Raw genomic sequence first — 27,455 nt, forward strand, 5'->3', positions numbered from 1 at the left:
TAGATAAGTTTTAATAACAATGGAGAGAGTCAATTGAATCCTAAACATAAATGAAAGCACAACCCAGAAAAATGTAGAAATTATGACTATTGAAGAAAAAGTCAACTAATTGAAGAGCATGATTCTCAAAGGACTTCAACACAATCCTTCGATACTTCTGAAAACTGACTACAGGGAGTTAGGAAGGAAGTTGAGAAGCAGGACCTCAAAGGTAGTAATCTCAGGATTACTGCCTGTGCCACACAACACTGAGTATAGGAACAGAATGAGGTGGAGGATAAATGTGTGGCTGAGGGATTGGAGCAGGAGGCAGGGATTCAGATTTCTGGATCATTGGGACCTCTTTTGGGGCAGGCGTGACCTGAACAAAAAGGATGGGTTGTACTTGAATCCAAGGGGGACCAATATCCTGGCAGGGAGGTTTGCTAAGGTTATTGGGGAGAGTTTAAACTAGAATTGCTGGGGGGTGGGAACTGAACTGAAGAGACAGAGGAAGGGACAGTTGGCTCACAAATAGAGAAAGCTTGTAGACAGTGCGAGAGGGAGGATAGGCAGGTGATAGGGAAGGGATGGGCTCAGACTGATGGTTTGAGAATTGTCTTTTTTTTCATTTATTTTTATTGAAGGGATGACACAATATAGAATACATAATGCATTACATTTTCCTCCAGTTTGCTTTTATACCTTACCCCTAAACAAAACTCCCCTCACCCACCCTCCCTGAACATACCATGGCAGCTAATGTATTTACAATACAACACTTCACAGATACAAGTACGGACATTTCACAGCCATACCCCCACACTCCTTCAAGACGAAGGCCCACACACATCCACAACACGTCAGACGATCCAGAATACACTCATATTACAATTCATCGGCCAGCCTGTGAGATAAACCAGATGCGTGTTAAAAGAGGCCAAATTCCCAAGTACAATTAAATGCCCTTAACTAGTAGGTAATTCTAAGACTCCCAAAATATGACGAGAAAGTTCCCCATTTCGAATTGAACTTTTTCACAGACCCACTCAGCGTGAATTTAATCTTTTCTAATTTCAGAAAAAAACATTATGTCCTCTAACCAAGCAGCAGCAGATGGGGGAGTGGCAGATTTCCAGACCAGCAAGATTCTCCTTCCGGCCAAACTTGATGTAAATGCAACAATATCCAACTGGCTTGCATTTAAACCCAAAGCATCATCCCCCACACCAAATGTAGCTATAAGCAGGCAAGGTCTCAGTGTCACCCCAAAAACCTCTCTGATAATTTTAAAAACCAGTGCCCAATAGCCATCAAGTTGAGGGCAAGACCAAAATGCATGCACTAAACCAGCTGGAGAGAAGGAACACCTGTCACAGCCAGCGTGTGTCCCGGGATACATGTCAACAAGCCAGGCTTTACTTAAATGTACCCTGTGTAAAACTTTAAATTGTATGAGCCCCAGTCTAGCACATGATGACGAGGAATAAACCCTATTCAATGCTTTTGCCCAATATTCCTCAGCCAGATCCATACCAAGGTCATCCTCCCACCTAATCTTAGTTTTGTTTAGATCTTGAACTCCCAAAGACAACAGCTGAGAGTATAGAACAGAGATCAGCCCTTTATCATTAAAGCTAAGAGTGAGTTTTTCCCACAACATAGCAGGTAGCAGATCAGGAAAAGAGGGAAATTTTCCTTGACAAAGAGGCGAATCTGCAGGTATTTTAAAAAATGAATATATTTACTGTACAGGTTATCAAAACTATCAAATATCTTATTGGCGTACAAATCCTTAATGCACATAAGACCATTCAAAACTCATTGTCTAAAGACTGAATCGAGCGTGGAGGGGAGAAATAGATGGTTTCTATGAATGTGACCCAAAACTGAAGCTGATGTAAACTTATAGCGGCAGCGAAATTGATTAAAAATTTTGAGGGTGGAGAGCACGACCGGGTTAGATGTGAATTGAGAGGATTTCAATGGTGAGGAAGAATACACTAAAGCTGGGAGAGACGAAGTGTGCAAGACCTTGTCTCAAGTAGGCACCAGTTTATATCTGGCTGGTGGAGCCAAAATAATACCTTTTGAATTTTCGATACCCAGTAATAATGAATAAAGCTCGGAAGGCCCATTCCACCTATGTCACAACCTTTTGGAGAATGTGCTTATTAATCCTTGGGACCTTATTTTCCCAAATAAAGGAGGTTATAGCTTGGTCGACTGATTTGAAAAATAACTTGTGTAAGAAAACTGGCAAGCACTGGAACAAGTAAAGTAATCTGGGAAGTATAGTCATTTTCACTGATTGAATTCTCTCAGCTATAGTAAGGGGTAAACTGCGCCATCTCTCAAAATCAACCTTCATTTGGCTAACCTGCAGCCTGTAGTTAGCTTCAAACAGAGATGTAAAAGAGCGAGGAATGTGTAAAACCATCTTGAGATAAAGGAAAAGGCAAAGATTCCTGTCGGATCTGTAGGACCAAGTTATTAATAGGAAAGCATTTGCTTCTTTGAAGGTTCAGTTTATAGCCAGAGAAGTCTCCAAATTGACCTAATAATGACAAAATAGCAGGACTGTTACCTACAGGGTCGCTAACATAAAGTAAGAGGTCATCAGCATATAGGGATACACGGTGTTCCATGTCCCCTCTCCTAACACCTTGAAATAATGTAGTTGACCTAAATACAATAGAAAGAGGCTCAACTGCAATTGCAAAAAGAGGAGGGGACAGTGGACAGCCTTGGCGAGTGCCACGTGTTAATGGAAAACAGTCAGATCGAAAATAATTCATCTGTATACGTGCTAAAGATGAGTGATATAACAGCTTAACCCAGGCTACAAATATCCTGCCAAATCCAAATTTCTCCAAAGCACTAAACACCCACTCCACTCTCTAATGTTTAAAGGAAAACATAGGTCTAGTTTCACGAGCGAGTGATCAGATAAAACTATAGCAGTGTACTCAATTTGTCTAATCACTGGTATCAAGGAGCTATCTAAAAAAAAAGTCTAGCCTGGAACAGGAGTGGTGAACGTGAGAAAAGAAAGAGAATTGCCTAACCAATGGATTCACCTATCAAGCAGTGGGTCAATAGCACAGTTCAAGTCTCCTGAAAAGATTAGCTGGTGTGTATTCGGGTTAGGTATTAACGACAAAACCTTACTTGCAAAGTGGACGTCGTTCCAATTAGGGGCATAAACATTTACCAAGATGACAGATATCTGAAAGAGAGCTCCAGAGACTATAATAAAGCGACCATTAGGGTCACTGATCACATCAGTTGGTGTGAACTGCATTCTTCTGGTGACTCATATTGCCACCACCCACCCCCCCCCCCCACCCAGACCTACTGTTAAATCTGGAATTAAAAACCTGACTAATCCATGCTTTACGGAGTCTATTATGGTCTTCTACTCTTAAATGTGTCTCTTGTAGAAATAGTATATCCGCTTTTAATTGTTTCAGATGAGAGAAAACTTCAGCTCTTTTAACAGAACCATTGAGCCCCTTTACATTCCTAGAAATAAACCTCACAGTGTGGCCTCCATCAGCAGCACTCATGTTAACCAGATCAAAAGACACACCGGGCCCACAATCCAAAACAGTGCGAGGCACAAGCTGCACACAATAACGCACAATGAAAAGAAAGTCTGGCCAATCCGTAATACACAAAAGAATAAACTGCCATGGTGATCTCCCAAAACACTCCCCCTACCCCTTTACACAAACAAGAAAAACAATTAACCCCTGAAACCTAGATCTACGTCCCCAACTGAGGATGATCGCAGGCAATACCAAACAAAAAACTTCCAAAGCGTTCCCCTTACAACCAAAACTTTAATCTAATCTAGGGTGGCTCCCCTCCTTAGAATTTATACCAACTCTTATTCTACCTTTAATACATATAGGCTAAAGATAACACAGGTCAAGCAAAGCATTAAAAACACAAAAGAAACTAGGAAACTAAACGCCAGAGATGCAAATCACAAATATTTGCATTTTGCTGGTTGAAAGTTTTTGTTTATCAGATTCCGCAGCATAGCAGTTCAACCTGAACGTGTTTCACAAGAAGTGAATCGTGAAAATTAACAGTTTCCCTCGGCGGGAGACCCCTTCAAAGCTGCATGAGTAACCTAAAAAAAAGTCATTGCTGTTCTCATCCTTCTTCTCCCCAGCACGAATGGTAAAACTCTTTGGCCACCTTTGGTGTATTGAAATAATGCTTTTTACCTTCATAGATGACCTGGAGCCTGACAGGATACAAGAGGCCGAACCTAACCCCTTTCCCATAAAGCAGGGATTTCACCTCCTTGAACGCTGCTCGTTTTTTCCCCAGCTCCGCACTAAAATCTTCATGAGAAAAAAAATACCCCAATGTTCGCGGAAATACAGCTCCTGCTTTTGTCTACTGATGATGCGTTGCTTCTCTTGAAAGAAGTGAAAGAGAACCAGGAACATTCTTGGTCACTCAAAGCTGCTGTGCATGTTGTCTCTGGGGTTAAGAAGGCATACAGTGCATTGGTCTTTATCAACTGTGGGATTGAGTTTAAGAGCTGAGAGATAATGTTACAGCTATATAAGACACTGGTCAGACCACACTTGGAGTACTGTACTCAGTTCTGGTCACCTCACTACAGGAAGGATGTGGAAACTATAGAAAGGGTGCAGAGATTTACAAGGATGTTGCCTGAATTGGGGAGCATGCCTTATGAGAATAGGTTGAGTGAACTTGGCCTTTTCTCCTTGAAGCGATGGTGGATGAGAGGTGACCTGTTAGAGGTGTATAAGATGATGAGAGGCATTGATCATGTGGATAGTCAGAGGCTTTTTCCCAGGGCTGAAATGGCTAGCATGAGGGGGCACAGCTTTAAGGTGCTTGGAAGTAGGTACAGAGGAGAAGTCAAGGGTGAGTTTTTTACACAGAGAGTGGTGAGTGCATGGAATGGGCTGCCAGCGATGGTGGTGGAGGCGGATACGATAGGGTCTTTTAAGAGACTTCTGGTACATGGAGTTCAGAAAATTAGGGGGCTATTGATAACCCTAGGCAATTTCTAAAGTAAGTACATGTTTGGCACAGCATTGTGGGCCAAAAGGCCTGAATTGTGCTGTAGGTTTTCTATGTTTCTGTGTTTCTAAGTGTCATCTCACTGTGCGGCCACCACTTCCCCAGAACTCAATGCAGGCAGCTACTGCTTCATATTCAGAGTGGTCAAGTTGCAGTAAGCTTGTGGAATGGTGCAATCAGAAGCTCCCAACTAATCCAAAGCTCTATCCTGCCCTGGCCTTGCCTCTGATTTCCCAATGGCAGAAGACTGGGCACATTGCTTTTACTCCGGATGCAGGAACGCTCTCCCCTTATCCGTTCATTTCTGGCCCTTCACATAAAAGCATCCACATCAATGTTCAGCTCCTGGCCTATACTTCAGGCTGAAGTCATAAGCAGGCAATGCCACCAGCCATAATGACCTGTGGCATTCAGTTTTGCCAAGCTCAGGATAGAAGTCAGTGGATTCTCGTCAGTCCTCACCTAGAACTTGGCACCATGTAGATAACCATTTAACTTATCTACCACAGCCCATTTCAACTTGTGCATGAGATAGTTTTGCTCAGAGGGTGATGGACTCCAGCAGACAAAAATGCCAGATTTCAACCGTGTTCCCTGATCGTGATATAAACCCTCTTGGCTGGTGTCTGTTTGCAGCAAATGGACGTTTGCAAAGGCCAACACAGATGCTTTCATCAGCAGTTCCTTCAGCAACTGGAAGACCTCTTCACATTTCGCATCCCATCTTGCTCCAAAAGGCTTGAAGGGCTAAGATAAGCTTTACCATCCTTTCCTTTTATCGTCCTTCCTTTCTTCCTCAAGGAAGGGTAACGGCACAGAAGCTGATTCAAAGGGCAGTGATGGCTTACTTGCAGTGTAGTCCTTCATGAACCCCTGGTAGGACCCACAGAATAGAAGGAATGATCGCAGGGCTCTCACATTCATGGGCCTTGGCCATGTTGTCCCTTCCTCTATCAAAGACAGATCTGTAGCTACCCCATCCTATGAGACTCTGTGTCCAACATGGTTGACAGTTGTCTTGCAGAACTGGCACTTGTCCAGTGACAGTTTTAACCCTTCAGCTTCCAGGCAGTCTAACACCTTCAGTAGCTTTTTCTCAGGGTGTTCCAGGGTGGACCCGAGCACTATGGGATCATCCAGGTACACCAGTACCTTAAGCAAGCTCATGTCCCCAGCAGTCTTCTCCATGACCCTTTGAAAAGTAGCCTCCTACTCCTCCATCGCATTTTCCTCCTCTCTTACTTCTCTGATCAGCTCACCAAATGAGGGAGAGAGTGCATCCTATGAGATATTCAGAGGATTAAAGCAATCACGTCTCATGACTGTGTACCCTTTGCCATGTGGTCCATCCTTTTAATTAATTTGCCTCAGCCGGATGAATGGCCCCTTTGTGCTGTCGCTGTAGCTGAAAAATGTAGGCAGGAAGTTTCGCCCCTTTCTCCTGGAACATGCACCCAAACTCCATCATGATCTCTATTGGGCTCCCCAGCATGCCAACCATGCTTTCTAGCACTTGCATGTAGCCTGCGGAAGTGGGAAGTGGTTTCTCTGCCTTCAAGGACCTCACTACTTTAGCAGCCGGGCCTTTTAGATATTCTACCATTCGCTGTCCCTTCACATTATCAGAGCACTGCCATTCATCCAGCATCTGAGATATCTGCTCCACCCAAGTCTCATACTCCTCCTTCCCCTCGGGGTGGGCATCACACCCGAGAACATGCTCAGCCTACGATAACCTTGACTGTGTGTCAGTGCACTTTACAGTTTATCCATCAGTGACATAATTGCCAATACCAACTCAAAATTTTCACCCCTCGCTGAAGGACTCATTAGTCTCTCCACAACAGACAACTGCTTCCTGTCACTCCGCAGAAATGAGAGCAACTTGTCTTTAAAGTCTCCACCCTCAGCTATAGGAAACTTGGCTTCCAAATCAGCACCCTTGCCTACACTTCCATCTTCTCTGAAAGTCTGGATTTCCCATTGCTCTGCTTCTCCAGGTACCCCAATTGTAACAGGCAGATCCACTCCTCTCATGTCATTGTCAGTCTGAACTAAAATGACATCTTTGTCCGCCATTTGGTCAAACTGCAATTCCATGATCGTAACTTTCCTTAAAACTTTAACATTACTTAAAACCATAAACAACGATTCATCTGGGCTGCAATATCCACCCCACTCAGAACACAAGCTTTAGTTACGAGCAATCTCTTTGAATTGCATCAACACTTAATCCCTGCAGTGTCCATAACCACATATCCTAATCACTTTCCTGGACAATAGTTTAACACGCTTAAACACACAAACCACTTAATCAATTCTTTGAGCAATTACACAGTATACAGAGACTCCAGTCCCGGATGAGCCCCCACAATGAAGCCCCTTTTTACCTGGCATCTCTGGAGATGCAGTTCATTAGCCCATCAGTAACAGCCACTGGACTCAGTGGTGAGAAAACCACCTTTCTCAGACTCCAAACTCCATACGTCTAGGGTCTAGGGTTGATTTGACTTGGATCCCACCAAAACAGGGAAGTTGCGATGCCTCACCCACCCAAACCCGATCTGTGTAAATACTGTGTAACTACTGCCCCCATGCTATTTGGCATTGGCAAGAAATAACAGATAATACACTGCATACAATTGTAAAGAAAATATACTTATTTAACTAAACCATTATTAAAGAAGAAAGAAGAAAAATAAAGGAAAAAAACAAAAGTTCCCACTATAATTAAAACAGTCAAATGTGTATAAAGTTGGAACTCAAATCTTCCAAAAGCCGTGCCTGATGTACTCACTGCACTAACTCCTATTTACTGATCACCGGTAGAAATTCTCCTCTTGGACTCCATCAAATTGCACATTCCTGTTGGATCAAATCCTATGGCTGGTTCTCTTGAGATTCTTCTCTTTCCATCTCCCGCTGTAAAAGACCTTGACCCACCGCAGAGTCCATCACAAAAACCTCTCCACACAGTGTTCTCTAGAACCTTCTCCCAATTCTGCCATCCTGATTGGATGACACACATTCCTAAGCTGAGCATCACAACTCTTATCTTTAATGGTAACCCAAACCCTACCAGCTTCTACAGAAAACCATTAAATGAAATATGCTACAAAATTAGCAGTAAAACTTTTACAAGTTTCTACAGATGTTTGGTGTGGAGCGTTCTGACTGGTTGCCTTAGAGCTTAGTATGGAGGTGCCAATGTATAGGATTGCAAGAGGTTGCAGAGGGTTGGAGACTCATTTAGCTCCATCGTGGGCACAATGCTCCCCACCATCAAGGACAACATCAAAAGGTGATGCCTCAAGAAGGTGCTATTCATCACTAAGAACCTTCACCATCTGGGATATGCCTCTCTTCTCACTATTACCATCAAGATGGAGGTGCAGGAACACTCAATGAGTCAGAAACAGCTTATTCCCCTCCACCATCGGATTTCTGAATGGTCTGTGAACATTACCTCAGTATTCTTATTTTTGCAGCATTTATGTTGTACTTTTTTAGCCAATTTGATGTCTTCGCACACTACTGCTGGTGCAAACCAACAAATTTCACGGCATCACAAAGCAGATAATAAATCTGATTCTTATTCTGATTTTTGCCAATACAAACATTAAGCAATAACGTTATTAAATCCAAACAGTCAAATACCTCTACAATAGAGTCACAATCAAACTTCAATATCCCGTTCATGCCTTGGGCTTCTTCATTTTCAATTTCAGTCCACTTTATGTGTTGGCACAGTTGTATCGGTTATAAATTCCAAAGTATAATTTGAAGCCTCATAAAGAATTTGCGTGGAGAAAACAGTGCGGAGTTTTGAGGCGTTGGAGACATGCTGGAACATATACTGAACCTGTTTGCTCTGTCTGCCACAAGTGGTGGGATTTTCTGCTTGCAGCCTATTTTATTTTACTTCCCATTCCAATATGTCAGACAATGCCTCTACTGCCACAATTATGCCACTTTCAGGTTGGAGGGAAAACATCTCATTTTCCATCTAGGTAGCTTCCAACCTGACAACATGAACATGGCTTTTGCTAACTTCCAGTAATTTCTCCCCAACACCACCCCACTTCTCCTTTTCCATTCCCCATTCTGGGTCCGCTCTTACCTTTCTCTTTTCCTTACCTGCCCATCACCTCCTTCAGGTACCCCTTTCTCCATGGTCCACTCTCCTCTCGTATGAGATTCCTTCTTCTCCAGCCCATTGTCTTTTCTGCCTATCATTTCATTCCCCCCTCCCCATCCCCTGGTATTTCCCGCTCACCTGATTTCACCTATCACATTCCTTGCTTGTCTTCCTTCCCCTTGCCCCATCTTCTCATTTTGGCTTCTTCCCCTTTCTTTTCCAGTCCTGATGAAGGGCCTCAGCATGAAACAATAGCTGTTTGATCCCTGCCACAGACGCTGCCTGACCTGCTGAGGTCACCCAGTAGCTTTTGTGTATTCAACATCAATTTCTCGAACTTCTGGTAACCGCCCCCCACCCCTGTTATTCACCATTCCCCAGTCCCATTTCCCTCTCTGACCTAATCTCCTTTCCTGGTCATCACCCCCCTCTGGTTCTCCTCCCGCTTCCCTTTCATCCGTAGCCTTCTGTCCTCTCCGATCAGATTCCCCCTTCTCCAGCCCTTTATCTATTTCACCAATCTACTTCCCAGCTCTTTACTTCACCCCTCCCCCTCCGGATTTCACCAACCACCTTGTACTTCCTCCTCCCCTCCCTCGCCTTCTCACTCTGACTTCTCATCCCTTTTTCCAGTTCTGATGGAGAGGCTCGGCTGGAAACGTCGACTGTTGTCTCTTTTCCATAGATGCTGCCGTGTCTGCTGAGTTCCTCCAGTGTTTTGTGTGTGTTGCTTGGATTTCCAGTGCCTGCAGACTTTCTCTTGCTTTTGTGTGTTGCTCGGTACCTCCTACCTCTGCAGAGTCTCGTGTGTTTCTCACCTGCTGGAAGATCCCTGACCTTCAGCCACAACATCCGGGGACTGACTTATGTGAAAAGCTTAGGCAGACACAGACAGACATGTGTTTTTAGCCAGATAATGAGGAAATGAATTGATCATAAATTAGGATTAATGACAGTAAAGAGAATGTAAAGGGATGTTCCTAAAAATTACACAGGACTCAATTGCCATTTGTGGACCAGGGAACATAACTTCAAACTGCTGAATATGAAAATTAACATTTCACCAGGAAGTTGTTATTTGCAAAAAAGTTATCTAAATAAGGCTCAGATGTTTAGAAAGGCAATGAAGAAGCTAACAACTGCATGTGTAATGAAGAGGTCTTCATCCTTGAACGACCATGAAGTCAAAGACTTTCCGCATCCATTTCAATAACAATCAGTTAAAAGCTTATTCCAGAAAATTTTGAAATTAAGATTTAATTGACAGAAACTTGATGGCACATTAGATTGATGATTCTCGTAACCACCTAGACTTTATGCTGGCTGTATTTTTTTAAGTGAATTAGGTGGTTCAATGCAGTTTGGAACTTGCTTCTTCAAGCAGTGACAGAAGCCAAACTTTTCACTGTATTTATTTCCTACTGTGCTTCTCTGGAAACTGATAGACAGCTTGGATTGCTTTTAATCTTCCAGACCCAAAGCCACATTCTCAGAGGATTCAGTACTGTTTGGGTGTTTGGTGCAATAACAACCTGATTTGGCTAGCATGAAGCAGGGTTTGTATATCTGATCCATTGCACTTTTTGATGATCTAATGAGAGCTTAATTATTGTTGAATACTCCTGGAAAAGTTCAAAAAAGTTCAAAGGAATTTTATTATTTAAGTACATATGTGACACCATATACAACCCTGAGATTCAATTTCTTGTGGCATACTCAATGAATCCATAATAGAATAGTAAACAGATTAAAGTCAATGAAACAACCACACCAGTTTAGGTGTTTAACCAGTTTGCAAAATTCAACAAAACTGTGCGTATACAAAGATAAATAAATAAATAAATACAAATAAGTAAGCAATAAATATTTAGAACATGAGATGAAGAGTCCTTGAAAGAGAGTCCATGTGTTGTGGGAACAAGTTCAGTGATGGGGCAAGAAAAGTTGACTGAAGTTATCCCCTCTGGTTTAAGAGCCTGATGGTTGAGGGGTAATAACTGTTCCTGGACCTGGTGGTGTGAGTCCTGAGGCTCCTGTACCTTCTTGATGGCAGCATGACCTGGATAGTGAGGTCCTTGATGACTGGTGCTGCCTTCCCATGACAATGCTTCATGTGGATGTTCTCAGTGGTTGGGAGGGCTTTACTCATGATGAACACTACTTTTTGTAGGATTTTCCATTCAAGGGCATTGGTGTTTCCATACTAGGTGGTGATGTGGCTAGTCAATATACTCTCCACCACACATCTATAGAAGTTTATCAGAGTTTCAGATGTCATACCGAATCTTCACAAATTCCTAAAGAAGTAGAGGTGCTGCTGTGCTTTCTTTGTGCTGGGCCCAGGACCAGGTACTCTGAAGTGATAACATGGAGGAATTTAAAGTTGCTGATCTTCTCCACCTCTGATCCTCCAATGAGGACTGGCTCATGGTTTCCTCCTACTAAAATCAATAATCAGCTCCTTAAGATAAATCACGAGCTGCTAACACTTACTGATTAATTTCCCTAACAGTACTTTTACAGATGCTAACACTTAATAATTCTCCATTCCTTTTTTCCTAGCTTTCTTCTCAGGATTGCTGTGGGGAATTGCAAACAGTGCTTGGTTTCTGGCAAACTACTACCTTGGCGCAGTCATCACATTTCCTCTTATTACTGCCGTAAGTATCATAAAGGACTGCTCATATTGATAATAAAAACAGTGAATGCTGCAAACACTCAGTAGGTTAGGCGGCATCTGTGGAAAAAGAAATAGTTAATGTTTCAAGTTCAAAGGCCGCTGATCAAAACTGGGGAAGACAGAAAGCAAGTCAGGTTTAGGTTGCAGAGATGGTAGATGGATGGGTAGAACGCAGGAAGTATTTCTGATAGGGTGGGCTCAGCTGACTGAACGTTGCATTTAAGGAGCTGATAAGAATGGATTAAGCTTCAAGGGAGTTATCATGTTCAGAGGCACAAGGAATTTGTAGATAAGTTGGCAATAATGCAAAGTTTGAAAGAACAGAGAGAGAGTCAAGCAGTAAAAGCAATAGTCCCCATGCTTGCTGATCAAATTAAACAAAAAGACAAAGAAGTGGAGAAAGCTACAGTACATAAATCAAAACTGATGTCTGCAGGAGAGGATTTGTGGTTTCAGCAGGAAATGCTGGTGTTCCAGACACATTGTCTGGCATCTGTTCACTCTCTGGCCTACTGGCATGTAGATACTCTATGACAAGCATCATGTTGCTTGTACCTTGAAGCATTGTGCTAACCACTACCTGCAAGGGTTTTTTACACAGAGTGGAACGTCCTGCCAGGGGTGGTGGCAAAGACAGATACACTAGGGCATTTAGGGAACTCTTGGGCACAAGGTTGATAGAAAAATGAAGGGCTATACATGAGGGAAGGGCTAGATTGATCTTAGGGTAGGTTAAAAGGTTGGTCTTTTGGGACTATTGTTTTTTCTGGATCAAAGGGTGTGTGCAGTGCACTTGTGTCTTTGCTATATGTACACACTCGCATGTATGCCAGTGAGACCAGGAATTGTTGGCTACCCTACTTATTCCAGTGGTCATGCTGAGCTGTCCTCTTGTATTGCCTCAATCCAGTGAACAAACTACCTGTCGTTTGTATTGTTCCCCGGAATCAGGCGGCCCGCAGACTTATCAGTCTATCTCACAGCCTAGACGCTATTCACGGTTAACCCTGCTCCGTCCACAGTCGTTGTAATTGTTGCCCGGTTTTCGTAATGTTGGATTTTTATGGGAATCTAACTCTCTCTGTATTGAGGTTGCATTTAATACCATGGTCCTGTTGTTTTGACTCCCATTTTTTTAAAAGCTACTGTCCCGAGTTCTGACCTGCACAGTGATTAGAATTTGAAGGAGTAGGTGAAGGACAATTGTCAGCGAGTCTCTAAATGTTATTGCAGTCACAAGACTCAGTCATTGTTTCTTGATCAATTCTTCAGGAGATGTTGTTCAATTATCTGTAATGTTGCACCTGGTACCGACTGTATTCCCTTATGTTCCAAACTGCCATGTCCATGGAAACTTCAAAGCTGCACATAAAATCCAGTGGTTTCTGTTGCATCTTTAAACCTCTCAGTTTTCTGATAGGTCATGAGCTGTTAAAAATGGGTTACCATCTCTGATTCCTTATCTACGCAGCGTTTTGAGGACCAGTAAGCTTGCTATCACTTTCAAATGTCTATGGGCAAACCGCTTGAATAAAGTGTATCATCTGAAAAGAGCTTGAAGACCACTCCGTTGAACTAACAACAGACCTGTCCCCTGGGTGCTCACTCCAAAAGCTTCCCAAAATTATAAAATCATGTTAGATCTTTGAGAACATCTATTTGAGCACTAATGCTTTCTTCCTGCTTTTGGACATAAACTTCAAATCTCTTATATGGCTGAGGTTGAAATAATTTTCCAAAGTTTATAATACTGTAATTGAGTTATCAGTAGTTTCCAGAAAAGTAGCTAAATTGGCAGACATGTATTACATTTCAAAGCTAATCATAATGATTAATGTTTGTTTCTTTCACTGCTGTATTCAACATCCAGCCGTTTCTGTGCGAGTCCAGCTTCATAACGTTGAGACTGCAGATGCTGAAAGCTGGAGCTACTCACGAGTATCTTGGGTCAGGCAGCATCTGCAGATGAAGGTTAACACTTCTGGTTGAATCCCTTCAGATGATTAACAGATGGAGGGTCTTGACTTGAAACATCAACTTGCCATTTTCCACTAGAGATGTACGTTGGGCTGCGAAGTTCCTGTCACGCTTTGTGTTGCTCTGGCTTCAAAGCTTTACTGAGCAGGAGAAACATCTCCATCCTCTCCTCAAAGGCTGTAACCAAATCGAATGCTTTGTTAAATATTCCAAGTTGCCAGGGAAACCTGGCTAATCCTGAACAGTTGTTTCTTTCTTCTTCCACACCCAAACCACTTGTACAGTAAGACATATACTTCTAGCTTTGTGCAGAGTTGCACTATATTTCTTTCAATTTACTTTAAAAAAACAAATGATGCAGCTTTAAGGACAAGTAGTGTTGGTTCTTGTACAAAACAAAATCACTCTCCTCCTTTTGATCTGATCAGTAGGATTTGAGCAAATGGACTGACTTAGCCTATGATGGGAGATTAACTACTGGGTCCCTTTTGGTGCTGCTCTTTTTGCTGTATTTACTTACAGCCTCAAAATTGCCACGGCCTAGAATAGTTCTGATTCTGAAAAGAAATGCCAAGGACAAACAACAACTTGTTTAACCCTACTAAAGCTTCCCTTCCCGTTTGTCACAAGGGCCCACAGAAACTCATGGAAAATGAAGGATGCCCAAAATGTTCATCACAATTGTTCAGTGACTCCATGGAGATGTAATGGCCATATATAACCATATAAAGTAATGTTCATCACAATTGTTCAGTGACTTCATGGTGATGCAATGGCCATATATAACCATATAACAATTACAGCACGGAAACAGGCCATCTCGGCCCTTCTAGTCCGTGCTGAATGCTTACACTCACCTAGTCCCACTGGCCCGCACTCAGCCCATAACCCTTCATTCCTTTCCTGTCCATATACCTATCCAATTTTACTTTAAATGACAATACTAAACCTGCCTCTACTACTTCTACTGGAAGCCCATTCCACACAGCTACCACTCTGAGTAAAGAAATTCCCCCTCGTGTTACCCTTAAATTTTTGCCCCCTAAGTCTCAACTCATGTCCTCTTGTTTGAATCTCCTCTACTCTCTATGGAAAAAGCCTATCCACGTCAACTCTATCTATCCCCCTCATAATTTTAAATACCTCTATCAAGTGCCACCTCAACCGTCTACGCTCCAAAGAATAAAGACCTAACGTTTACTCTTACCCTGTAACTTAGGTGCTGAAACCCAGGTAACATTCTAGTAAATCTCTCTATTTTGTTGACATCTTTCCTATAATTCGGTGACCAGAACTGTACACAATACTCCAAATTCGTCCTTAACAATTGTACAATTTTAACATTACATCCCAACTCCTATACTCAATGCTCTGATTTGTAAAGGACAACATACCAAAAGCTTTCTTCACCACCCTATCCACATGAGATTCCACCTTCAGGGAACTATGTACCATTATTCCTAGATCACTCTGTTCTACTGCATTCCTCAATGCCCTACCATTTACCATGTATGTCCTATTTGGATTATTCCTACCAAAATGTAGCACCTCACACTTATCAGCATTAAACTCCATCTGCCATCACTCAGTCCACTCTTCTAACTGGCCTAAATCTCTCTGCAAGCTTTGAAAACCTACTTCATTATCCACAATGCCACCTATCTTAGTGTCATCTGCATACTTACTAATCCAATTTACCACCTCATCATCCTGCTCATTAATGTAAATGACAAACAACATTGGACCCAGTACAGATCTCTGAGGCACACCGCTAGTCACCGGCCTCCAACCTGCCAAACAGTTATCCACCACTACTCTAGCATCTCCCATCAAGTCACTGTTGAATCCATTTTACTACTTCAATATTAATACCTAACAATTGAACCTTCCTAATTAGCCTTCCATGTGGAACCTTGTCAAAGGCCTTACTGAAGTCCATATAGACAACATCCGCTGCTTTACCCTCGTCAACTTTCCTCGTAACCTCTTCAAAAAGTTCAATAAGATTAGTCAAACATGACCTTCCACGCACAAATCCATGTTGACTGTTCCTAATCAGACCCTGTCTATCCAGATAATTATATATACCATCTCTAAGAATACTTTCCATTAATTTACCCACCATTGACATCAAACTGACAGGCCTATAATTGCTAGGATTACTCTTAGAACCCTTTTTAAACACTGGAACCACATGAGCAAAACACCATCCCTGTACCATCCCTGTTTCTAATGACATTAGAAATATTTCTGTCAGAGAGCCTGCTATTTCTACACTAACCTCCCTCAATGTCCAAGGGAATATCCTGTCAGGACCTGGAGATTTATCTACTTTTATATTCCTTAAAAGCACCAGTACTTCCTCCTCTTTAATCATCATAGTTTCCATAACTTCCCTACTTGTTTCCCTTACCTTACACAATTCAATATCCTTCTCCTTAGTAAATACTGAAGAAAAGAAATAGTTCAAAATCTCCCCCATCTCTTTCGGCTCCACACATAGTTGTCCACTCTGATTCTCTAAGGGACCAATTTTATCCCTCACTATCCTTTTGCTATTAATATAACTGTAGAAACCCTTTGGATTTATTTTCACCTTGCTTGCCAAAGCAACCTTGTATCTTTTTTTAGCTTTTTTAACTTCTTTAAGATTCTTCTTACATTCTTTATATTCCTTGAGTACCTCATTTACTCCATGTTGCCTATATTTATTGTAGATATCTCTCTTTTTCCTAACCAAGTTTCCAATATCCCTTGAAAATCGTGGCTCTCTCAAACTTTTAACCTTTGCTTTCAACCTAACAGGAACATAAAGATTCTGTACCCTCAAAATTTCACCCTTAAATGACTGCCATTTCTCTATTACATCCTTCCCATAAAACAAATTGTCCCAATCCATTCCTTCTAATTCCTTTCGCATCTCCTCAAAGTTAGCCTTTCTCCAATCAAAAATCTCAACCCTGGGTCCAGTCCTATCCTCCTCCATAATTATATTGAAACTAATGGTATTGTGATCACTGGACTGGAAGTGCTCCCCAACACATGCCTCTGTCACCTGACCTATTTCATTCCCTAACAGAAGATCCAACACTGCCCCTTCTCTAGTTGGTACCTCTATGTATTGCTGCAAAAAACTATCCTGCACACATTTTACAAACTCCAAACCATCTATCCCTTTTACAGTATGGGCTTCCCAGTCTATGTGTGGAAAGTTATAATCTCCCACAATCATAAGCCTGTGCTTACTACAAATATCTGCTTTCTCCTTGCAAATTTGCTCTTCCAGTTCTCGCTCCCCATTAGGTGGCCTATAATACACCCCTATAAGTGTTACTACGCCTCTCCCATTCCTCAATTCCACCCAAATAGCCTCCCTAGATGAGCCCTCTAATCTCTCCTGCCAGAGCACCGCTGTAATATTTTCTCTGACTAGCCATGCAACACTTCCCTCTCTAGTCCCTCCGATTCTATCACACCTGAAGCAACAAAATCCAGGAATATTTAGTTGCCAATCTCACCCCTCCTGCTACCATGTTTCACTAATAGCTACAGCATCGTATTTCCAGGTATCAATCCATGCTGTAAGCTCATCCACCTTTCTTACAATGCTTCTAGCATTAAAATAAATTCATTTAAGAAATTCTCCACCTCTTCCTCTCTGTTTATCTCTAACGGTACAAAGAACTTCACTGTCTTCTTTTTCTTCCTTCTCCCATACATCTGTTCCTACACTGGTTCCCCTCCCCCCTCATATCTAGTTGAAATCCACTGGAGCCTCTCTAGCAAACCTACCTGCAAGAATATTTGTCCCTCTCCGTTCAGATGTAAACCATCCTGCCGGAACAGGTCCCACCTTCCCTGGAAAACTGCCCAATTATCTATAAATCTGAAGCCCTCCCTCCTGCACCGTGTCTTCAGCCATGTGTTGATCTGCACTATCTTACTATTTCTAAACCCACCTGCACGTGGCACTGGTAGCAATCCTGAGATTGCTATCCTGGAGATCCTGTCCTTTAACTTGGCACCTAGCTCCCTAAACTCACATTTCAGGACCTCCTCACTCTTCCTACCCATGTCATTGGTCCCTACATGGACCACGACATCTGGCTGCTCACCCTACCTCTTGAGAATACTGAGAGTTCAATCCGAGATATCGCGGACCCTGGCACCAGGGAGGCAACAGACCATCCGGGATTCTCGATCTCTTCCACCAATCCGAGATATCGCGGACCCTGGCACCAGGGAGGCAACAGACCATCCGGGATTCTCGATCTCTTCCACAGAACCTCCTATCTGTCCCCCTAACTATCGAATCCTCTATCACTACTGCTCTCCTCTTTTCCCTCCTTCCCTTCTGAGCTGAGGGTCCAGTCTCGGTGCCAGAGACGCAACCACTGCAACTTGTCCCTGGTAGGTCGTTCCCACCAACAGTATCCAAAACGGTATACTTATTGTTGATGGGAACGGCCACAGGGGTGCTCTGCTCTTCCTGTCTGTTCCCCTTCCCTCTCCTGACAGTCACCCAACTACCTGTCTCCTGACTCTTAGAGGTGACTATCTCCCTGTAAATCCTATTTATTTCTGCCTCTGCCTCCCAAATGTTCCAAAGTTCATCCAGCTCCGGCTCCAGTTCCCTAACTCGGTTTGTCAGGAGCTGCAGCTGGATGCACCTTTTGCAGGTGTAGTCATCAGGGACAGCTGTGCTCACCCTGACTTCCCATGTACTGCAAACGGAGCACTCAACTGCCCTAACTGCTGCCTCCATTACCTACTCCTAATCTAATTAGATTAATTAAAGGAGCTTACCTGGCCTTACCTCACCTGGAGCTCCAGGTGAGGCTCCAGGTGAGGTAAGGCCAGAGTCACGGATGGGGAGCCTTCAATCCCATTCCCAGACACCTGTGATAGGAATCAAGATGACGTGCTTGCCCATGCACTATTGGGTATAATGTTCACTGTAATATAGTCTGATGCCTACCCAGATAAAGAAGATTTAATCAAACTTGAATACAGAACTACTGGCGCTCTTCTTAATCTAGGATGGATTCTCAGCAGGAATCAACGTATGAGATAACACTTCTTTGCAGATGACTGGGCACCCAGTGCCAGCTCAGAGGAGAGACCGGACAATTTTGCCAGCGTCTACTGTCACTGTGGCCTCACAATTCACACAAAAAAGACAGAAATGCGCCAATCTTCATCAAACACTGACCCAAACATCGTGGTGAATAGTCAGAAGCTTCTGCTACTGGGCAGGTTCATATAACTCGGCAGGAAATCTTCACAAACTCACAATATAACAAAGAGTTGCTTTTATTCGGTATGTATTTAATACGTAAAATAGCCAGTGGGAGTGTTAGTCTACAGAGAGAGAGAAACGTGGAGGTGTTTGGATGTGTCCAGAAGCCCAATCCAAGATTTCAGTTTCGAGACTCTTTAAATGGAGAAAGAGAGAAGCAAGCCTATTTAAGGCATGATTTCCAGAAATCAGGCTAATAATGGGCCAATTATTATCTGGGGCTGTGCAAGAGGCCTGATTGTGGAGATCTTGGAAAGCTGTAGGTTTGTTGTGGGGATAAAGCAGATGTTGGACCTAGGAAGGATATTGTGGTTAACAGCCTGGTTCACCCTCAGATCCTGTTCCGCTCTGAAAACAACCTTTGCTACTAGGAAATAATAATTATTAGCACCCGTCATATTTTCTGTTTCCTGTTATATTCAAGTATCAGAAACAGTTCATTGCAATAGTACAAAATGTTCAATGGCAGATGTACTGTAGCATTGCAAGTTATCTGGTAGAGGGGCTGTGTTTTTCTTAAACCTTTGCTCATTGAGTGAAGTTCAGTCTGACTTGCGGATTGCACGCTTGAGTCCTGTTGTTTGAGAGGTTGCCCTGACACCTTGTGGAACAAGTGAGAATAACAAGAACAAGAATACCAATAACACTAGATAGAACTGGAATCTGTCAACTCAGGTAGCTCTGACAGCTTCATTGGCCAGAAAGGTTATTGCTGTCCCTCTTTTCGATGATATTCCTGACTGCTGAAATCTTCAGGATTTTCTGATGGATCAAGATTTTCAGTACTTCCATTGTTTTTCAGCATTATGGTTATTTCAATGCACCCTAGGTCAAATGACATATTAGGAGTGCAAGGATTATAAAGTGTAGCGCCAATTTGAATTGTAAAATGTTGTATTTAATATTGTAGTGCTCCGGGGGTGGGGGGGAGGTGCGTGTGGTTGACAGCCTACCCCAGCATTCCTGGCAACCTGTGCTATTTATAGTTCTTATGTTAAAATACTTTTGTGTGAAGTTCATTTATTGTTACATTTTAGCCTGTGTGTGTGTGGGTTGCCCTGACTGTGACCGGGGTGTGCGATAATTACCTCCCCATCCGTATGTGACTGAGTGGATTCTCTCCCCAGGTCATAATGCCCGGTCTGTTTTATTATGCTTGCTACAATTAAAATGGCTGTTGAGTTCAATGAGCTTTCCTCGTCTGTCATCATGGACCGAATGCTTGGCTCATTGGTGACAGGAGCAGGATTAGAAATTGAATGCAAGATTGAAGAACTACAGTGTTGGATGGACCTGGGGAATAAGTCAAGGGGCCTAGCTGCAGGCCTCCCCTACACATCCTTGGGCCGGGCTCATGAAGATGGGACTCCAATCCAGAGGGAGGATCTGGGAAGTTCCCAGAGAACCCCGATGAGGCGAGAGTCCCCAAGCTTCTCAACTCAGGGGACACTGGCATCACCTACTTCCCTTGTGGCCCGCACCAGGGAACCCAAGTTACTGCAGCCACGGGAGGACGGGCAACAGGGCAGGTACCACCAACACTGCCAGAGCAAGTGGAATACCAACAGGCCTCAGCAACTCAAGCAACAAGGTCCACCTGAAGATCCTCAGATACAATGGTGCCAGTCACCCGGAGCCTTGCCTGGCACGTCAAACGCCACGTGGCACAACAGGTGGAGTCCCACCGATACAGTAGTGTAGCTTGCCCTGGTGCTGGAGGGGAATTCCCTGCGGACCCCTCTCAACCTAATGAGCAATATGACTACAGGGCCCTCGTAGCAGTGTTTCGGCCAGAGGTCATTGGAAGAAGCAATCAGGGAAGATCTGGGCAGCGGGCGGCCCCGTATGGAGAAAGCAGCAGATATCTGTTCTCAACATGGCTAATCCCAGTTTCCTCCCGTGGTCCAGAAAGAGCTTGCCCTCCACGCTTTTGTAAAGGTTCTGGTGCTGGAGCACCTTGGGCAGCGTGTTCACCTGGCATTGTCACCATCGCTAGCTAAGGAGCAGGCTGAAGCTATTTTAGCCCCCCCCCCCCCCCCAAGGTGTTCCTGTACCGCCCTGCATGCTGCGAGACTGGGCTTCTGTCACCGAGGAGGAGCTGTGAGGAAGGTCTCACCATCGCCCACCCGTCCACGTGTGTGGTGAGACAGGCCATGTGGCCCGGGACTGTCCCATTCCAGTACCACGTTACGGACAACTCAGACATCAGGAAACACCAAGCCGACAGACTCCATGCGGCAGTGTGCAGGCTAGTGGAAGCCGGCCATTTCTGCACAAAAGCTTCTACTGGCCTGCGTACAGGCAGGACATGCAGCTGTTTGTGCACTGCTGTGATGCTTGCCTGTCTCAGAAGGTGCCGGGCCTACTACCCCAAGCTTGGAAGCCACTGGAAGGGTCGGGGAGAGGTCTGAACTGCATCTCCAGTGTGGTATACTGGGTGCCATTGCCTGAGGGGCAGAAGGCGGATGTGCTGCATCGGGACCGACTGGCACCATACTGGCCCTCGGCCACCATCTACCCAGCGAGGCTGAGGGAGGGAAGAAACACTCCGGGTGCCCTGCTTCTCACCTCACCAAACAGTGCCTCCTATGAAGGGGCTACATTGCACCACAGGCAGCGTCAGCTAGCAGCTGGACTTTCGGACTTTGTTGTGGGCTCTGGGGTTGCTGGGGATGGTTGACCCCTCGGTGTAGTGCTCTGGTGGCGGGGGGGGGGTGGGGGGGTGCATGGCTGACAGCCTGTTCCAGCATTCCCAGTGGCCTAGTGCCCTGTGCTATTTATTCTTCTTGTATTAAAATGCATTTGTGGGATTATGGTGGGATGTTCAAGTTCAGTTATTGCTACATTTTAGCCTGGATTATACATTTATTTGCTTGTGTGTGTGTGGGTCACCCTGACTGTGTGTGTGATAATCACCCCCCAGATGTGACTGAGTGGGTTCTCTCTCCGGGTCGTTGTGCCCAGACTGTTTTTATGTTTATCGCAATAAAAATGGCTGTTGAGTTAAATGAACCTTTCTCATCTGTTGTCATGGACTGAATGCTTGTCACAGTGAGCTGCACCACCGGGATGAGGTACTCCAAGCATAGTCTGGCATACAAGAAAATAGATTGGAAGAACTTATTTTTACAAGCAGTATTAAAAGTAATATCACAATTTTTCTTTAATGAAATAACCCTAACTTTTCTTTCTACTTTACAGGGTCCATCTGTAATTTCGCTAACATGGGGAGTGTTTTATTTTAAAGAGATAAAGGTTGGTTGATTTGAATTTCACAAAAAAAATGGACTCACTTTTATTGAAGTGAGAAACAACATTTTCTTGCAGTGGCGATTAATGGCTTGTTACATGGTTCTACGGAGCAATAACTTGTGGGTTTAGTAGGGGACTGCACTAAGGTATGAGCTCAGACAGGCCATTAGTGAGTGACCATCAGAGGTGAAACTAAGCTGGCATAGATCAGGATCATGAACCAGTAAGAAAAGAGCTAACCCAATCTGTTTCAATGGGTTACATTGGCAACGTTAGCAGCATGACTGTACTATTATCAGCATACCCAAGCCGCACCTGTGACTAGCTGGGACAAGGGCAACTACTCTGACTGGCCCATGACTGGGACACTGTCTCAGAACTGGGTGAAAAGAAAGGGAAGACACTGAATGGTACATTACTCTTTCTTACAAGTCAGATTAGCCCCTCATAATATTAGAAAGCAAAAAGTGAAGCAGTGTTAAATATATACAGTACTGATTGGAATCCTGGGCCCTACGTTACTCACAGATTGGAAACACTGGAGAAATCTATGAAAAGATTTACAAGAACGGAGGTTACAAGGGCCAAGTTGGGTTTCTTTTATCTTAAAAAAAGATGAAATTATGAAGAGGAATGTTTGTCTTGTAGAAATATATTCAATAATGAACCCAGAAGCAATTGCTCAAGGGTGATAGGATTGTGGAACTCACCAACACACGGAGAGCACATGAACAGGTGAGGGTGCAATTGTGTAAGGTGGGAGAAGTTTATTGAGATGATATCATAAAAAAAATTTAACCTTGAAGGCCATATTACTGTATATGAGCTAGAATTGTCCGTTTCTCTTCCATAAACACTGTGTCATTTTGCTCAATGAAATAATTGAATGACAAGCACCTGATAGCTTCCTGGATCCAAGTGCAAGACCCAGCTTGTTAATTCAAAATTGGTCAGCCAAAGTTTATGCTGACTGTCATGTTTAAAGAAGCTAAAGTGTTGGATCATTTTACAGCACACTCAGGGCAGCAGATTTGGGTATTTCCACTGTAACTCAAATCTTTATAAAGTAGAGATGATTGTAGGCACGGAAAACTGCAACGCTACAGTTGTGGTTTACTAATACATGAACTTAATAGACATAGCTTCAATTTTTAACTGATTTTGCAATAACAGATCTGCGAGTGTTTGTTCAAAACAGGAAAGTGCATCGTTACCCACTACTGATACATTTATTCTATCCTGACTTATGGAAGTGAATGCTGGACCATTTCCCCAGCAATGGAAAAGAGACTGGAAGCAGCTGAATTACAGTTCTACAGGAGAATGTTAAAAATACCATGGACCACACACACATCAAATGAAGAAGTTCTCAGAAGAGCCCAAGCAGTCAGATCACTCATACCAATGATAAGAGAAAGGCAACTCAGATCCCTTGGACACATCATGCAGAATGATGAACTGGAAACACTCGTACTCTCTGGAAAGATCGAGGGGAGCAAACCTAGAGGAAGACCTCGGCTTATGTACATCAAAAGCCCAACCAGGTGGCTACACATCGAGGAAATGAAGTCATCCAAAGAACGAGGGATAGATCTGAATGGAAAACCAATGTCACCAACGTCCGCATTGGATACGGTACCTAGACAGACGGATAGCCCACACCTGGGTGATACACTAACAATGAGAATTGCTAAAGCAGCTGAGTTAAACCTCAATAACGCACACTCACCACTTCACTGAATTTACTGACAGGCAATTAAACCAGCAAATAACAAAATAGGTTCTTAGTGGCCGTTTATGTTTGCAAGTAAAATAAAGCTGTTTTGCCTGAGTTTCTGGTTATGTCTGAAGTAGAGCAGAGAGCTGAGAATAATCAGGCACCGTCTACATTTCAGATAGAGTTTTTACACATATGACAGGTGGCATAAGAAATTGAATGATATGAAGAGGTCATAATGCAGGGTAAAAGAACAAACACAACACAAAAGCAAAAGGTGGATCTTAAGATGCAAATGCTGAATAAGTATTTTGGCTTAAAAGTTGGATGTTAAATGAATATTAGAATTTTGAAGATGCCCTGGCATCTAAAGCTGTTGAGTTGAACATTGTATTCGGAAGATTTTAGTGTGCCTGGATGGAAGCTGAAGTGATTGGAATAGTGTTCTTCCAGAGGGAGAGTCTTGAACAAGAAGATGGAACTAAATGATAAAGGTCATTTTCATACTGAAAATCCCTCCTGTGGAGGTGTGTCTTTGGAATTCTCTGCTTTGGTAGAAGCTGGAACATGAGAAGAATTAAAAGTGGCGGAGAGCAAATATTTGATAGACCAAGGAATGGAGGGTGATGAAGAAATGACACAGGAGCTGAGGTCAGTATTGATCAGTCATAATCGTGTTAAATTGTGCCGGAGGCTTGAGGGGCTTGATAACTTATTTCAGCTTCAGTTTTCCTGAGTTCCTGTGAGTAATGGAGGCTTAAAGTGGGAAGATTGGCATGTGGTTTGATGGAAATTTGAAGTTCTAGGCAACTGGAAGCATTGAGGTCATGTCTGCAAGCTGAACAAGAGAGTTCCACTAAATAATCACCCAATAATCATTTGATCTCCCTCCTCAGACCCCTTCACCACACTTCTCCCATGAAGTGTGAGTCAGTAATTAAAAGAAGTTATTTTGTCGGATTGGGCGTTACAGGCAATCTACTGCCCTTCTCCAGAACGTACTTGTGAAAGTCATGGCAAACTGCTGCAGTCTCACTGCCCTGTTGGGGGAGTGAATCTGGAGCCAGCAGCAGTGGAAAAGCTGTACACTTCTAGATGGGGATGGCTTGTGACTTGAAGGTTTGAGGTGAGAAGAAGGAGTTTTATGGGGGATCTGATGGATTTTTTTTAAACCAGAGATTGTTTGCTATCTGGAATGCCCTTCCACAGGAAGTGGGACAATCAGATACAATAACTGCAAGGCAACGAAAGGATATGGATATATGGGATGAGAGGGCATGGTCAGGATGGGCTGAAGGGCTGTACGATTCTATGACTGTACGTCAAGATGGAACATCCACTCGACCCTTCAGGCTAAAGAGGACTGTAATTGGTTCCACCTTGTCTTCAGGACTCCACCATCACGGAGTTGCATCCTCCAATTTATTTTAATTGTCCTCCATTGCTCAAGACAAAATGTGACAGCCCTGCAGAATTTTGATGATTGCTTGTTTGTGGCTGTTGCAAACTGGTCTTTGCAGAACACAGTATACTAAATAAAAATGATATTGAGTTGTCAGAATAAAATAAGCCTCTTTGGATTGTCCATCCGTAGATCCTTAGAGGAAGCAGGAATTTAAATAAAATCTATGGGATGTTTTCCTGTAGTAGCGCACAGCAGGGCTATTGCACTGCCTGCAATACTAGTTAGAACACAGCCTGAGAATGGCATACAGTTCTGGTCATTACAGGCAGAGAGAAACAGAATTAATATCTCAGGTTACACACACAAAATGCTGGTGGAACGCAGAGTGCCAGGCAGCATTTATAGGAAGAAGCACTGTCGACGTTTCGGGCCGAGACCCTTCGTCAGGACTGACAAAGCTCAAAAACTGAAATGTTAGTAGTTCATAAGTATTCAGCACCGCACCCCACCCACCCCCAAGCCTTTGCTCAGTATTTAGTTGAACCACCTCTCACAGCTATTACAGCCAGTTGTCTCTTTGGACAAGTCTCTATTAGCTTTGCACAAGATTTGCCCATTGCTCAGGTTAGTTGGGCAGCAACCTGGCCAGGGATATTTGATTGGGTTAAGGTCAGGATGTCAGGGACATCAATTGTCTTCATTTGAAGCCACCCATGGTTGCTCTGGCGGTGCGTTTTGGGTCATTTCCCTGCTGAAAGATGAACTTCCTCCCCAATTTAAACTTCCTGGCAAAAATGAGCAGGTTTTTCTCCAGGATCTCCATTTATTACCATTCCTCTCCCCATCAATCCTGACCAGATTTACAGTTTCTGCAGCTGAGAAGTGTCCCCATACCCCATTTGGAAGTAACCAGAAAATACTTTTGCAAGCAAAACCAAAGTAACATTTCTTGCAAATGTTCAATATCTAAATGCCATGAAAATATAATTTCAGTAGCCAAAAAGGCACAAACAATTTGCATTAGGGGAATGCGTCAAGAGGAGTGTTCTCTTTTGTAAGTTTTAAGGTATTTCCTTTTCCAAGGATAAACAGGACAATCCATCAGGTTTTCCATGATTAGCTGACTTCTTGAATTCAGCCTTATAACTGTGTCTTCCAAGAAATGGAGCCCATCTCTGCGTTTGTGCTGTTGCCGTTAGTGGAACACTCTTCTGTGGATTGAAAATGGTCACTAGTGGTTGATGATCTGTAATCAGGGTAAACTCTCTCCCAGACAAGTAATGGTTGAAAGGTTGTACATATCATGGCCTCTCTATCAATCTGTCCATTATTCTTCTCTGTAGCAGTAAGGAAGAATGATGCAAAGGCTATGGCGCGCTCACTTCCATCGCTCATAATATGTGACAAGACTGCACCTAGATCATGAGCCACAGACAAGCTTTACTTCACAATCTGGATCATAATGTGTGAGTGCAATGCCTGATGTCACCATTTTTTGAAAAGCCACCTCACACTGCTTTGCTCATTGCCATTTCTTCCCAATCTGTTTTAATGAGTTCAAGGGGTTGAGTACATTATTCAGGTTTGGCAGGAACCTGTTATAGTCATTGGCAAATCCTGAAAAGGACCACAGCTGTGACATGTCCTTTGTCCATTGGGCATGCTCCACTGCTTGACTTTCTCAGCACACATATGTAATCCTTGTGCATTGATGGTATAACCATCATAAGTGATGCCTGGTTTAAAGAATTCACACTTGTTGTATCATACTCTGAGCCCATAATCTTCTAATCTTTTTAACATTGTCTTGAAATTTTGGAGATTTTCTTTGTCATCCTCACTTACAATAATAAAGTCATTCAGGTAACACTTGCAGCATCTGGTCCATAGCTTTCTGCCAGAGTGCAGGTGCAGATGCTACTCAAAAAATAACCT

The 27,455-nt window shown here is 43.3% G+C and overlaps 1 protein-coding gene across 1 annotated transcript in view; it reads left to right on the forward strand.

Annotated features, from left to right (window-relative positions):
- LOC132404520 (transmembrane protein 144-like) overlaps positions 1-27,455 on the forward strand; it is a 311,590-nt gene that overhangs the window by 276,801 nt on the left and 7,334 nt on the right. Inside the window, exons 10-11 of the mRNA XM_059988685.1 lie at positions 11,753-11,850; positions 22,348-22,401. Of these exons, the coding sequence (XP_059844668.1) occupies positions 11,753-11,850; positions 22,348-22,401 (152 nt within the window). The remainder of the gene's footprint in view (positions 1-11,752; positions 11,851-22,347; positions 22,402-27,455) is intronic.

This window comes from Hypanus sabinus, chromosome 14 (assembly GCF_030144855.1).
Source record: "Hypanus sabinus isolate sHypSab1 chromosome 14, sHypSab1.hap1, whole genome shotgun sequence".
Taxonomy (NCBI): domain Eukaryota; kingdom Metazoa; phylum Chordata; class Chondrichthyes; order Myliobatiformes; family Dasyatidae; genus Hypanus; species Hypanus sabinus.